Consider the following 15264-nt stretch of genomic DNA (forward strand, 5'->3'; position numbering starts at 1 on the left):
GAAGAGGTGCTCGGGCAACAGGGCTGAGCCCTAACCTAAGGCGGGGGCGGGGGGGCTGCGCCCTAACCTAAGGTGCGGGGGCTGCGCCCTAACCTAAGGTGAGGGGGCTGCGCCCTAACCTAAGGCGGGGGGCGGGCGCTGGCGAAACACGTGTGTGAACACAGTGGGGGGGTCAAAGCACGGTCTTCACCGGAATCACACCCGGGGGCCTCCAGCCCCGCAGGTTAATCCATAGACAGAAAGCTAGCCCTGGAAGAGCAGCCCGAGGGATGCGTGGCCCAGCAGCTCCCACACCTCCGCTCCCCAAAATGAGCTCAAAGGTCAGGTCCCGGGGAGCCCTGAGGACCGCCCACCTCGACAGCGCTGCCCGCACAGCCCAGGGCACCGGGACCTGCCCACCCCCATCCCCGCCCCGGGACGCAAAGTGGCAGCAGCGCCCACCACAGGACGAGTCTCAGGGAGCCATCCCGAGTTCTCACTTCTCCCACAAGGGTGGCTTTAACGTTTCTTTTGAAATACCAAACACTGACCACCTCCTGACCAGATATCCCGCACACCTCCTGGGTGACTCGCACAGACCGTCGCTCTCAGGAACAGTCCCCTGGACTTGCCATTCCTGCCTCTCCCACCCGAAGTCAGGCTCCCCGGATACAGCACAGCTCCCAGTGGGATGAGCAGGCAGGTGCCCCTCCGTCCCCTGTCCAGTGGGCTCTGGTCTTTGCCCTGGACTTGAGAGTCCCAGCAGAGGCTCGCGCACGGAGCGGGAGGCCTTCACCAGGAGACGCTGGCTGCTCCGGCCCTGCATGTGTCCACTGGGTGAGCCTCCCGCCACCAAGGCTGTGAGCAGGGCCCTGTGTCTGTCCCTGTCCCTGTCAGCCCCTAACGGGTCTGTCTCCTTACAAGGCCTCGATCGACCCTGAGGGGTGGCTGGGTCCCTGCTCTCGATCTTGAGTGACGGCACAGAGCACGAGAGCCCAGGGTCTCCCTCAGGGTGGGCTGGGCAGAGGGGCGAGCACGAGGGGCTCTGTCCGCCTGGCCTCGCACTCTGCAGGCTGCGTTCCAGCCTCACTCAGGAGGAGAGGGAGCGAGGGAGGGGGAGGCCTGACCCTGCATCCAGGGAACCTGCAGGGCCAGGTGACAACTGGAATTAGCATCAGAACGCCTTGATGGAAGGAAGAGGGAAGAGTTGAAACCCTGAATGAAAACAGATGATTCCTCGTCAGGCTGAACAATGGAACGAGACATAAATAGCAGCTGCGACAGCCTGCGCAGAACAGGCCAACTGTGCTCAAAATGGAGCGCACGGTGCTCACAGCCCTGTGGACGGCTTGGCACCACAGCCAAGCTCTGCTCTGAGCAGAGGACACAATCACAGGGAGCTGGACGTGCACTCCAAGGTCAGGATCTGAGCTGGAACCCAGTTCTGTGTTGACAACTGCGTGTGGAAAGAGACTGACAGAGACACAGGACACGAGGATGGAGGAGGGCCAGGCCCGTGCCAGCCTCGGGCGAGCGACGCAGCCTCTTAGCGCTGTGCTCTGCTAGGGAGCCGCCGACCAAAGCCACCGTGCTGGCCAGGAACAGTAATAACCACTTGCGTGAGTTCTCTCACAACAGGAGATCATGACGGGAACTCGGAACTAACACGCTACCACCGGCTGGAAGGATCTGGGAGGGATCGAAGGAGGGAGGCGCCGCCAGCCCAGAATAAGCTCTGCCAACCTCCCAGAAACCCTCACACTGGAATCCATCTTGGCTGAGAGATGTGTGTGCCACCAGGAAGGGCCCTGACGCAGACCAAATACAGGCCGAGAAAGATGACCGGCCAAAGACAACCCGGGAACAAACCCAATCACCAAGGAACCTGAGACCGCAAGCCGCGTGGCGGGGCAGTCCTCCTGGGTCCCTCACCTGCTGCCCTCCTCCCGGGCGCCCCTTCCCCGTGAAGTCTCCTGCTCCATCAGCACGTGCGTCTCCTCGGACGGTTCATTTCCGAGTGTTAGACAGGAGCCCACTCTTGGGCCCTGGAAGGGGTCTCCCTTCCTACAACAGCTTCAACATTGGGAAGACAGGCTCCCACCTCTCCCCAGGGACCCTGGCGGGCAGTCATGAAGGTAATTAATCAATCGATGAGGTAACTCATTACTGCCATCGGGGAGAAGCGGGTGTTCCAGAGTTCCAGGTGCCCCTGCCCTCCCAGCCCTGGGGTGGGAGCAGGTGAGGAAGCCAGGAAGGAGGCACATTCACGAGGCCTGAGGCCGCCACCTCCGTCCTCTCCACACTGCACCCCCGAGGCCGGCAGGACAGAAACCAGGCCCCTCCACATCTCACCCCCACCCTGGGACGAGCGCACGGGAAACACTACTGGTTTGTCACTAAGCGGGTCCCGTGGCCTCACTGGCCACCTCAAGTGGCCCAGGCACACGCATCCCCCTCCTGTGCTCTCCAAGAGGGTGTGACGGGCTGGCCTCTGGGCCCGGCTCCCACTCCCAGGACCCGCAGGGGTCTCTGCCACAGTCTCCCCAGCAAGCCCCCTCCCAGGGCCCATAAGCCCTGGACACAGTGACTCAGGTAACGAGGGCCCCGCTCCCGATACCTGCAGACGCCTGGGGGGCTGGGTGCCCTCTCCTTCCACCCCGCAGACCCTCAGAAGGAGAAACCACTGCTCTCCCCGCGGGGAGGCACAGGGAGGGCCCCGCGCTACGCCCAGGCTCCCTGCGGGGGCTGCGGCGGAAGGGCGGCGCTGGAACCCACCTTACCTTGCCGAAGGTCAGACAGTCCTTGTCCTGGTCTCCGTCCTTCACCTCGAAATCATAGAGTGCTTTGCCCTGGGGCGGGGCCTGGGGCAGGGGCCGCACACCCTGGACGTGGCTGGCGGGCAGGAGGCCGTGGTACCAGCGCTCGTCCACCCGGTGCTGCAAGACCATGACGTCCCCCTCGCTGAGCCTGAGGCCCCCGGGCTCCTTTCCCTCGCAGCTGTGCAGGGCTTTGCTGGGGGATGGCTGGGGAAGGCTCTGGAAGCAGAACACAGCGGTTACTCAGCAGCTGCCCACCCAGCCCGTCTGGCACCTGGTCTGAGGGGCCCCCAAGTCTGAAAGCCCAGGTTGGGGAGATACCTCAAGGGAGCAGCCCCCCACTCCAGGAACACGGGGCCAGGCCCTGTGGGACAGGGGGTCTGCAGAGGGTCCCGCGACAGGCCGCAGGCCTCCACGCGGGCTGCCACGCTCCGCATTGGAAGGACGCTGAGGAGGGTGCTGGGAGACCTTCATTCGAGGCGCAGAGAGAGACGGGACCCCTCGCCGGAAGGAGACGGAATCCCCCCGCCCGGGCTCTGGCTCCAGAAAGTTTTACTCACTACTCCGTGCTGACCCGTCATACCCTGGGTGCTATTTCTATCCGCCAGATTTCCGACAACTACCATGCCACAGTGTCCCTTCCCTGAACCTCCACGGCAACTCAGAACGTGCATCCAGGGGCTTTTCGAGCTGAGGAGACAGACTTGCAGGACCGTACTGCACCCTCCCATGTCACTGCCTCACAGCCAGGGGCCCAGGCTCGAGGTCCACAAGGGACCCCCAGGGCTGAGAGCTCTAACGAGGGGTTCCAGCCATCACGGACCCCTGCCTCCCACCCGCCATGGCTCCCAGCTTCCTGAGGCCACGACAGCCTCGTCCACAAGTACAATTTCAAGAGCCTGAGACAAGGATCCTCTTCAGGTCATGGGATGCTCCCACCCTCCTGTCAAAGGTCAGCCAACCCACCCACCTGTCTGACCTGCCATCCGGCCACAAGCAGAGCCCTGGGCTCCCTGCTCTTCAGCAACAAGGGGTCCGGGTTTCTCTCCCCCTTCTCTGCAGCAGCCAAGTTCCGCTCAGCTGAGCAGCCTTGTCAAAGGTAAGTTGCCCGCCAGGAAAAGCACACGGAGCCTCACCTCGTCCCTGTGTCCACACCCAATGGCTCCCCAACAGAGGCCATGTTTCCTCCCCAGGGCTGCCCGGCCAGGGATCCCTCTGGTGCTTGAATCCGCCTACACAGAGGCACGAAGCCCGAAGCCGCTGCATACAAGAGGCTCTCCGAGGAGACACGACAGCACTCAGGCCGGCCTCTGCGCCCATGCCTCCGCAACACCCGGGACGGCAGTGGAGAGAGGACATGCGGCAGAGGGACACTCGGCCACCACCAGCCAGGGCCACAGCAGCAACAGATGGCTTTCCTGGAAGAACCCAAGCGGGAAAAGCCACAGCCAGCTCTGTGCTGGGGGCACGACGGGCGAGCTCAGGGAGAGCGATGGCCAGGAGAGAAAGAGAGCCACGCGACTCCACGGCCAGAGGGCAGCGAGCCCTGCCGGCGGCGCTCCATCAGGACATTCGGTCCCCCCACACACACCGCCCCCCATCTGGCAACACCTGGAGACATTTCTGGTTGTCATACTGGGAGGTGGGTGCTCAGGACGGGCCCACCCAGAGCTCCTGGCTGAGCGTCCGTCTGAACCCCGCCCGGCCCCTGAGGTTAAACTTCCCAAAAGAAAGGAGCTTCCTCGTCCTACGTGAACTTTCAGTCCGTCACAACTAGAAGCCTTTGTTTTCGCAATGGGCGTGTTTCACCAGTGACCCTGGAGAAGCTGGGACACCCATCAAGGTGAGAGGGGTCGGGGGATCTCCTGCCGCCCGGGAGCGTGGGCTCGGGGAGCGCACCGCCCCCATCCTTTCACATCCCCCCCCCCAAGGGCCACGCTCGAGAGCCACTCTCTCACCGCCACAGATGGAGGCCAGCGGGGGGTGGGGGGGTAAATGCGAGCAGAAGGGCGGGACCCACCCTCCACGCCTGCGGGCCGCGCGCCGCCACGCCCTCCCGCGCCCCTCCACACCGCCCTGTGCAGGGGACGCCGAATTTCCACTCGGGCCTGCCCCCCACCCAACGGCCCCGACACAGAGGCCGCGGGCACACACGGAGGGTCAGCGGAGAGGCACCGAGGTGCCGCCCCAGCTCCGACCCGTGCGGACCACACTCCGGACCTTCAGGGGGGCTTTGTCCTCCGCCGATTCTGCAGAGCGGGCACGGCCCCCCCCGAGCCGATCCGCGTGCGGGCCCCGGCCTCCCGGGCCGGCCTCTACCAGCCTCTAGGCTGGCTGTGACCTCAAAGTTCTGCGCTTCCAACTTCCCTCCCACGGGGTGACTCGGGTCAACCCAACTGCAGGCTCCACACCCCTGCCTAGCCCTGCGCGCCTCACCCCCGCCGCCCAGGGCCCTCCGGGGGCCCGCGCGCCCGGCTTCCACCCCACCGCCCTGCCCTCCCCTCTCCCGCCTTGGCCCTGGGCCCCGCGCTCCCCCACCTCCTGGGGTCCGCAGGGCGCCCTCCGCCCACCGTGGTGCCCCCGCTAAACCGGGGACTCCAGAACAGTCCGCAGCGCTTGCCCGGCCGCCCCGGGCGCTCCTGAGACACGCTGAGCAGAGAGGCGAGTGAGAGAGGGGCCGACGACAGATGTGTCCCGGCAACCGCTGGGAGCCGCGTGCCTTGGATCTGGGAAAAGCCGACCGAAGCCTGGGGCGAGCGGAGGAGAGGCGCCAGTCACCTCCCGGGCGGAGCAGGAGCGGGTCTCTGCCACAGCCTCAGGCAGCCGCCCTGACCCCGAGGTCAGAGCGCGGGGCGGGAGCCAGCAGGCAACCTCGCCGGCTCCGGCCGCGCCGCTGAGGCTCCCGCGGGCAGCGGACCAGGAGGCGGCGAGAGAGCGCGAAGGCGGGCGCAGACAGGCAGCGCGGGAGACACCCCTCACTAACCCCCGCCCCAGACCGCCAAGACCAGCCTCTGCCGGCGCAAACGGAGAGGGCGGAAGCCGCTTCAACACTCGGGCTGCGCTCCTGGGAGTGAAGAGTAAGAGACGCCGCTAGAGGGGCAGCTGCCCCTGGACCGCCCCCTCAGCCCGGCCCCGCTCAGAGCGGGTGGCTCTCGGCACCTCCAGCCTCTCATCTTCAGAGACCTTGATGACATGAGCAGATCAGTGCACGATGAGGCCCCAGGGCAGCCGGACGCTCTGACAGGGGAAGACTCCACAGACGTCACGGCAGCAGCCAGAGGACCCCTGGGAGCAGCCCCCGGCCCAGGCTGAGGACGTCCACGGGGTCTCTGCAGCCGGGCCCTCTAAGGTCTCACCGCGCACTTCACTGGGAACCGCCCAGTTGAACACTGCCATGGAGCCCCCCTCGGGAGGCTTGAGACATGCAGGAAACAAAGTACAATGAAAGGAAAATGCAACTGGGATGCCTAGAGGATAATTAACACAGCCACCCCGTGGGGCGTTCGTGATAATGAAGACAGATGCCATCAATCTCACGGCTCACGACTCGGACGTGCAGAAGCCAGGGGATCTCACGCGTGCACAGCAGCCCCAGCTCTGTCTCAGTGGGATCGACAGGTAGGCGGGCTTTACAGATGCCCTGCTTGCACCAAGCTGCCCACGAGGCTCCCGAGGGCGCTGCCCCAGACCAGGTCTCACTGCCCAACCCCCCAGCAAGTTGGGGTGAAGAGTGTGGACAAGGAACTCACTCAGCCTTTAGACCGGAAGGACACACCGGTTCTCCTACGCTGCTCCCCGGGCGACACGAGTTACCAGTGGGGGCCCCGGGACTATCTGCCCCCAGGACAGACACCACCTGCTTTCATTTGCTGTTGCATCCCTGACCCTGGCCCCGTATAGAGCACACGCTCAAAACACCTACCGAAGGGATAACCCTGTGGGCTGCCAAGCCAATCCCCAGACTAGGGCCTGGCTGAGGGCCTCGGGCTAGAAGGACTTTTCCCAGGATGGGAGGTCCAGGATCCATGCAGCTCTAAATCCTGTTGCTAACACCAGCGGGCCCAGGTGACCGGAAATCCCAGTGATCATTCAAAGAGGAGCCAGGCTGAGCGAAGGCTTGGAGATGGAGACCCAGGGCCTGGCCTCCTGGGGAGACACAGCCCGGTGAGGTCCCTGCAGCGTGAGCGGGCCCCAGGGAGAGAGCGCCCAGCACCAACCAACCAAGCGTCGCGGGATCTGAGGAGGCAGCAGAGACAGCCAGTTGTCCCCCGAGTCCACCTGATCCTCCTGTCGGGGAGAACATTCCAAGTTTCAACCGGGGCCAAGCTCACCAGCTAAGAACCCCACCCCCCAGCCTTGCTCGCAAAGAGGCTTGGCCACACGTCAAAATTCCAGTCAGTGGAGACAAGCGACAGGGACTTGTGCCAATTCTAGCCCACGTTGTGTTTGGTAAAGACATTTTTTTTTTTTGTCTTTATCGAATTTGTTACAACGTTGCTTCTCCTTTTTTTATGTTTTGGTTTTCTGGCGTGAGGCATGTGGGAGCTTAGCTCCCCGACCAGGGATCGAACCCGAACCCCTCTCATTGGAAGGCGAAGTCCCCACCACTGGACCACCAGGGAAGTCCCCTGTAACGCCATTTAGAAGGAAATGCCAATTCCTGTCCCTCCGCTCCTGTGGCTTGAACAGCATGGTGGGGGCGGGCAGGGGCAGCCTTTTCCACCAAGATTACACTCCGAGCAAAGGAGGGAAGGCCCCGGGTCCTCAGATGACGCTGTGGAGCACAGCCTGGATGTCACGTGCAAAAAGGAAACTTTATCCTGATTGAGCCGCCATGTTTTGGGATCTTCTCATCAGCAGCTTGGCCTGTATCCTGACTAACCCGGGGGATGTGAGGTGCAATTTATGATTTCTATGCTCATCAAGCCAAACCGTTCACTCTGACGTCGCCGTGGAGGTTGTCACACGCGTACTTTCCTTCTAACACGGACACGCTCAGATTTACAACTACCTGAAAAGGCACGCGTTAATAATGTATTTAACCAGAACATCCCTGTTTGTCTCCCAGTTTACAAATTTCACCTGTAATGAAGCTGTCACTATCTCACACTCCAGCTGGAAGGTCCCTGGGCTTCACTTTTCTTGTTGGTTACATTTCAAGTTCCTTCTTCCCTTTTTCTTATTAAAAGCTACCCTTGGATCCTAGCTCTTTCTTCGACCCTTTCATTCTGATGATTTCTTCCTTCCTCGTGTTTGGACGCTCGCTTCTCCGAGAATTTATGGAACAGCACGCTGCACCAGGTCCCGCACCAGGCTCTGTGCTGCAGGGAGTAAAGCATCCCCCACCCAGAAGGTCACGGAAACATGCGACTGAGACAAGCGCACAATGTGTCCCCACGCAGGCGGGCTGAGGACCCACCAAGGGCTGCCCTGTGATGTGACCACGAGGGGAGAAGCTGCCTTCAGCTGAGTTTCATGTTTCAGTGAGATTCAGGACGCCTAAAGAACAGGCGTATCTTTCTTTTTCTTCTTCACCTTTTTTTTTTTCCTGTTCCCAACTCGGGCAAAGGCTGTCTTCTCAAGTTTCTGCTCCACTCCCTTGGCAGCGGATTCACCCATGTTCCTGGTATTCTGGAAGCTGTTTACGGCCCACATTCGTGGAAATGCTGGGAGTGAGGATAACTGTGCCAGACAGTGGGCGCACTCACACTGGACAGTCTGCACGTGGCCAGGCTCGGGCTCACGCTGATGAGGGTCCCCAGGGACACTGCTGGCGGGGACACGGTCACCTTCATTCCGTGACACGGAAAGGGCCTCCACTACTCGGTGCGCTCCCTTAGGGCCCGGCCCAATCCCAAGTCCACTGAGGCCCGCGGGCGTCAAAAGTGCCGGCAGCTCCCAACAACACTGCTGTGTCCCTGGGCACCGGCTTTTCAAAGTTCCCACAGGACCAGAGAACGCCTGCCGCATTCCGGCCGACACAGCTTCACGACGCTCTGTGTCGACGGCAAGCTCCCCGTTTCTGGTCTGTCTTGGTGGCGGTGGCCGCTTTCCGGCCTGTGTCCACCGCAACCTCCGCGTTTCCAGTCAGTGTGTGCGCTGATGGAGACGCAGCGGGAGGAGCCTCTCAGGCACCCTCGTGTCGCAGTCTCTGGGGCGGGGGGAGGGGCGGCCTCAGATCCTGGCGGCCCGGGCAGTCCGGGCTCAGCTCCTCCCCACGACGGCCCCTCGGAGCCTCCACACGGAGGAGCGCGGAGATGTCCCTGAGCGGCCTGACGGCGAGTGCCCACCTGCGCTCCCGCCCCCGACCAAGGGGATGGCGCATCGGCTCCACGAAGAGGCGCCTGGTCCCGCGTGGGCGCCAGCCAGAGGGCGGAGGGGACACGCAGATCCAGGAGCGGCGCAAGGCAGGCCGCCCACGCGGGAGGCCAGGCGGAGACGGGCGGGGCGGGCTGGGTTCGCTCCAGCCTCGAGAACCCCGCCCCCCACGTGGGATGACCCGACCCAGAATGACCTCCAAGCCGGCCCTGTGTCTGTGTTGGGTTTCCGCGCGGGAGCGAGAGGGCCGACAGCCAGGTTCCCCGCCCAGAAGCCCCTGCTCCCCATGCACCTTCGTCGCAGGTCCCTGGGGGCTGCCCCGCCCCACTGTCCGCCCGTCCCCACCCCGGAGGCCTCACGTGCCCCACAGGTCCTGGCGGCAGACCCTGGGCCGGTGCTGGGCTCTGCTTCCCACGCACCCGCTGGGGGAGGAGTGCTCTGTAACGCCCGGTTCACAACGAAAATCACAGTTCTTCTGACAAGTATGGAAAAGTGAGGTAGGAGGTCAAGGGGAGCAGCGGCCAGCTTCAGAGCCTGAGCCTCCCCTCATCCCAGGGCAGCAGGGCGCCCAGCCACGTGCGGAGCAGGCTCTCTGCTCAGCCCTGGCTCACCCACCAGAGGTCATCAAACCCATCCTCCCGCATTTCCCAGGAACACCAAGAGGCTAAAACTGGTGGTATGTAGGGAACTTTTTGTCTTAATGGAGAAGCCTCTAGGGAGAAGATTCGTGGAGGATGCTAAGGCAAACAAGTGTTCCAGGAGCCTGGACATGGTCCTAGAAAAGGCAGACGCTTCTAAGTATAGAAGATGGCCAATAAGGAGCCCACCTCTCCACCAGAAATACAGGTCAGATGAGTGCAGTGAGGACGTCCCGGCCTGGCACTCGCACACGGCCCGCTCTATATCGCATCAGATGGAAGTCAGATCAGAAAAGTCTAACCCTTGTGTGACACCCTCTCTCCCCTGCTTTGCTTCCAAAGGACCCCCTTTATCCTGACTCACAGTCACTGTCACCCCTTTGTCAGGACCGGCCGCTTTCTCCTGAGCACCTGGGCTGCACTCCGTACAACCCACCGGATCCTCACAGCAGCCCTGTGAGGCTGGCCTTTGTTACTGATACTCTGCAGGCAGAAAGCTGAGGCACGGTGCCTTTCAGTAACTCGCCCGGGTCCCAGAGGTGGTGAGGGCACTAGGCGGTCTGCCTCCCAAGCCCAGCGCACACCCGCCACTCACGCTGCCCCTGAGAACAATGCGACCGCTTATCTAGCTGCTACCCCGAGCCACGCATGCCAGGTAACCTGATTACTGCTCACAGGAACCCTTTGGAGTAGGAGTCATAACTACCACTTTTTAAGTGAGGAACGTTAAGAGGCAAGTCAGCTCCAGGATGTCATGGGGCTGGGTAAGAGGGGGCCGACGCTTAGCTCTTCACCACCACCCACATCGGAGAGAGGGGGACCCCCAACAGAGCCCTGATCCTTCTCTGTTTAGCATGGAAGGAAAAGGAAAGGTGGATCGTTGACCATTAGGCCGGGAGGGTCCACACCTGTGTTTGCATTTATCCAGTTTAGAGAAGAACTGCTCATTTTTCCACTTTCTGGGAAGACACGCCCATACTGCAGGCTGACTGGGAGAAGCTCCTAGTCACATTCTGGACAGTGGTTACCAAAGGAGAGTGTGACGGAGTCCCTGGAGGGGTCTCTTTGGTGGTGTGCATGCCCAGGTGCTCCCCGCAGGGGATGAGGGGCTCCCCCCCAGCCCCAGGACTGCTCTGGCCTCGATCCCGGGATGCTCAGCCAGTCATATGTCCGACACATTCCACCCGGCCTCCTGCGGGAAGTCCACTCACCAGAACCTGCTTTATGGGGTAAGAGGGGATCTTGCACTAGGATCTCCAACCACCTTGGAAGAAGGCCTGGGTGTCAGGAAGGAAAGCAAAGGCTTCCCATCAGCATCTGTCCTTTTTTCCAGAAGGTTCCTTTTAGGCCCTTATTTCAGCCCACACTAAACACCACATTATCTTTAAATACTTTTTAAAACATCATTGTTTCAATGCTACCAAAAAAAAAAAAAAAGAGTAATACAGGAAGGTAAGGGGAAAATAAGGTGTTTGTAAATATCCAGGTTTAAAACAAAATAAGTTTCCTTAGGAATCCAGCTCTGAGGGCCAGAAGGGAGACCCGCGTTAGAGCAGATCCCAGGCCCTGGAGGAGTCTGGGGGTGGCTGTGCATCAACATATTTAAGGGCCTGGCTCTGCCACATTCGTCTCCTCATGTGCAAAATGGGCATCTTAAAGTGCCTCTCTCCCAGGGATCCTGTGAGCCTAAACGAGGGGACATCCCTCTGTCGCTCACACGAGTGCCTGGAAGCAGCAAGTCCGATGCGTGGTTACATGTTGGTGTCAGAAAGCGAGATGGGACGTGTCCTCCAAACTTGTCCATATCACATGAACACAAAACGTATACACAGGCGAGCTCTGTGGAAACAAAGACCTTAGCCGATAAATCTGATGAGGACAATTTTTTTTTCTTTTTTTTTGGCCACGCCGCATGGCATGTGGGATCTTAGTTCTCTAACCGGGGATCGGACCCTGTGCCCCCTGCAGTGGAAGCGTGGTGTCTTAACCACTGGACCATCAGGGAACTCCCCGACATATCATCTTTTGGTATTATGTGGCAGCATCAGTTACAAGACGGAAAGGGGGAAACTTCCTGGTGCAGCTTTGCTCCAAACATATTCTGAGTGCTAGAGAGCCAGCCAGCTACGTGCTGTCGTGCCCACGGGAAGTCCCTTCTCGCCTTCACGCTCCCGTGTGACTTTAGAGTGAAAGGGGGTAGACCCTGGGCGCCAGTGCCCATTCCTGTGGCGCACCTGCCAGGAAGCAGACGCAGGGGAGGTGGCCGCTCCAGCCAGCCAGGTTCGGCTACACTCGCGGCCCAGGGCCCCCTGCCGTGCAGCACCCCCACACTGATGGGGCAGGGGAGCCACGCTGCACTTGCCTTCTGCTGGCTGTCATGCCAAGGCCTGGCTTCACCCTTCCTTCCCCCACGAGAATAGCTCAAAGGAACCCAGCGGTTTCCGATCATTTATTATGCATGGCAGGAAATGCTTCCAAACGCTGGTGAGGACACCATTAACATACCATGTAAAATTCAAGAGCGTGGCTTTCCTTGCCGCCCACACAGGCACTGGGCCACCGCCTGCTGACCCTGGGAGGCCGTGAGACCGCTGAGCAGAGAGGCAGACGCTCCCGCCTCCTGCCTGGCAGATTAAAGCAGGTCCTGCGCACCGTGGGCGGCCCAGCCCGCTTAGCACTGCAGGGAGAGCTGAGAAAGGCAGCCCAGCACCACTGGAGGCACCCGCCTCCGTCCAGCAGGGGCTGAGCCGAGGGAGCCTGGGGCCCCGTGCACGGGGGCGGGGGGGGGGGGGGGGGGCTGCTGGTGGGCCGGCTCTGCCTCGCTCCCACATAGTCTTGGGGGCGGGCAGGGCTCAGCGGCGCCGTCCAGGGGCTTTGTGCTGCTCCTGCTAGAGGAGCTGCCCTTCATCCGAGCTGAGCTGCAGGCGCAGGGAAGCGGGCTCGGCCTTCACGACACCTGCTGCGAGACCAGACTCGGCGCTATAGGGCGTGCACTCCTGTGAGACAGGGACAGCACAGCACGGGGGACACGGCAGGTAACTGGCTGTCCCCACCCCGAGCCCAGAGAGGCCACGGGGGCCAGAGCGGCAGGGCACAGGCAGGCCGAGGGGGGGCTCCAGGCTGCAGCCCTCTTGGTAAAGAGCCTCTGCTGCTGCTGTTTACAGTCCGCCTCGGCCAAAACACAGGCCAGACCGGAGCGCTCGGAGGGTCGGCAGACATCACACCATCTTCTCAGCGCAGCTGGAAGCAAAGTCAGCGTCCTGGACCCGCTGCCGCCCCACAGGCACCCGCAGCTCGGTGTGGACGGCTCAGCCCAGTTCTGCCCGGGCCCAGATCGCCACGAGGCCGCAGGGAGGGCCGGGGAGCCGCAGTCCCTCCCAGAGTCTTAACAAAAGACTCTTAAGAACTGTTGTTCATATTCATTCACCTGCCGAGTGTACAATGGCCGCCTAACATGTACCAGACGCAGTTCTAGGAACTGCTTACACGCCAGAAACAAAATAGAAAACGTCTCTGCCCCGTGGGAACACACATTTCAGAAGGGGAGAGAGATATACAAAATAAGCCTTTAGTACCTGCGGCACACTGAAGACAGCGAGCCCTGTGGACCAAGCACGCCAGCAAGAGGATCGGAGAGTCAGCGAGCACGGGCTTCACAGTTTAAGTCGGAGGGAGAGACCTTGGAGGGGCCGGGGGAGACCTTGGAGGGGTGTGAAGCCTGCAGCTTCTGGGGACACACTCCAGGCGGGGAGGACGGGCAGCAGGCCTGGTGAGGCCCACCTTTGAGAAGTCCTCTTTTCACACTCAAGTCGATTTCCTTTCTTCTTTTTTTTTGAAAAAAACCATGGAATTTTTTTTAAAATATTTATTTATTTATTTTGGCTGCGCTGGGTCTTACTTACAACATGCAGGATCTTTAGTTGCAGCATGTGGACTTCTTAGCTGTGGTATACAGGCTTTAGGTCCCTGACCAGGGATCGAACCCGGGCTGCCTGCGTTGGGAGCGTGGAGTCTTACCCACTGGACCACCAGGGAAGTCCCTCAAGTCTGTTTCTTTATGAAGCAAAAGGGCAGAGAAAAAAGGGGAGGAAGAGGCAGGAGCGGCTGGGTGGCTGTGACTGATGACAAATTCGGGCTCCCGTGATGGCCAATTCCTGGCCCTTGCTCGGCCCAGCCCCCCGGGGGGCAGGAGGAGGGTGCATGCTCAGTACGGAGAGATCTCAGCGTCATGATTCCCGATGCTTAGGGCGGCGGAGCTCCAGGCGTACAGCATGGCCTTTTGGTTTATCTTCTGTCATCCTGGAAAGAGCACCTTCCTGTGCTCAAGAGAAAAGCTGAGGAGTCCTTTGTAGATTCTGGTCCAAAGTCAACCACAGACACTGAAGATTCCAAATTCCTGGCTTTTCGCATGGGCTTGGGCCACGAGCTGACCCTCGGCACCACCTGTACTCAGCACGTTTATCGGGGCTCCCATGATAAATACTGCCCAAGGTGCTAGTGACCAGCGATGAGGGACTCAAAGATCCTTCCAGAGGGTTCCCAGCCCCAACACAGAGCCTGTCCACACACACATACACACACACACACACACATCTTGATGGGGCTGGGGCGGTGGCATCTGTTGTGCGTCTGTGTGCAGATCTGACGTATCCACCTTGTTCCATCCATCACCCACCCACTTCCTGGCTACTCCTCTGTACAGGTACCGCATGAGGAACCGAGCGTGTAACAGTGGCAAGGCGGACACAGGCACCCTCTCACAAAGTCTGTGATGAAGACGGAACATTTACTTATATAATAAGACACACAGAGCTTACAGGACTTGAAAAATCTACAGGATGAAAGTCTTGATACTTTTTTGAGATACGCCAAGATGAGAAAATGAACGACAAAAGTAAGGAAAAAGACAGAGAGAGACATGGCACAAGGAGGAGTCTGCCGTTTCTCTTTAGTTTTACAGTAACATTTGAAATCAAACCCACACCGAGCTGGGCAGGCTGACCGCACACATTCCAGCGTGACAGAAGCTGGGCAGAGGACGCTTCTGGCACTTTCCATCAGGGAAACTCCACAGCCCGGAGCAGGAGGAGACAGCCAGTTGGTACAGGCCACATGCAGCTCATCACGTACTTGCTTTGAAAATCTTTTAACCATTGCTTCCTCCGGACGAAATTAAACACTTCTTAAGGGCCAAGAACCTTAAGGCATCCCCTTCTCAAGGCCTGGTTCAGTGACTGGTAATCCGAGAACCCATTGGACCCAAAGCTGAAGGCTCCCCAGAGAGACTCCTGGATGCCATTCACTTTCACATACCCCTCTTCTTCTGTTTGCTGAGCTCCAGACACCACAAAACCGCCGAAGATGGGAGAGCCCGGGGGGGGGGGGGGGGGGGGGGGACGGGGGGGCGGGCGCTGAGGTGGAGGCTCCTGCGGTGTGTTTTCCCTTCCTCTGCTTTCTCCCATCTTGGCTGTAAATGAGGCTGAGCGCTGCCCTCATGCAGCCCGGGAAGCTCT

The 15264-nt window shown here is 60.6% G+C and overlaps 1 protein-coding gene across 1 annotated transcript in view; it reads right to left on the reverse strand.

Annotated features, from left to right (window-relative positions):
• Window positions 1-15264, reverse strand: part of SH3RF3 (SH3 domain containing ring finger 3) — a 201904-nt gene that overhangs the window by 101193 nt on the left and 85447 nt on the right. Inside the window, exon 3 of the mRNA XM_065891475.1 lies at window positions 2760-2991. Coding sequence (XP_065747547.1) covers window positions 2760-2991 — 232 coding nt within the window. The remainder of the gene's footprint in view (window positions 1-2759; window positions 2992-15264) is intronic.

This window comes from Phocoena phocoena, chromosome 14, assembly GCF_963924675.1.
Source record: "Phocoena phocoena chromosome 14, mPhoPho1.1, whole genome shotgun sequence".
NCBI classification, from domain to species: Eukaryota; Metazoa; Chordata; class Mammalia; order Artiodactyla; family Phocoenidae; genus Phocoena; species Phocoena phocoena.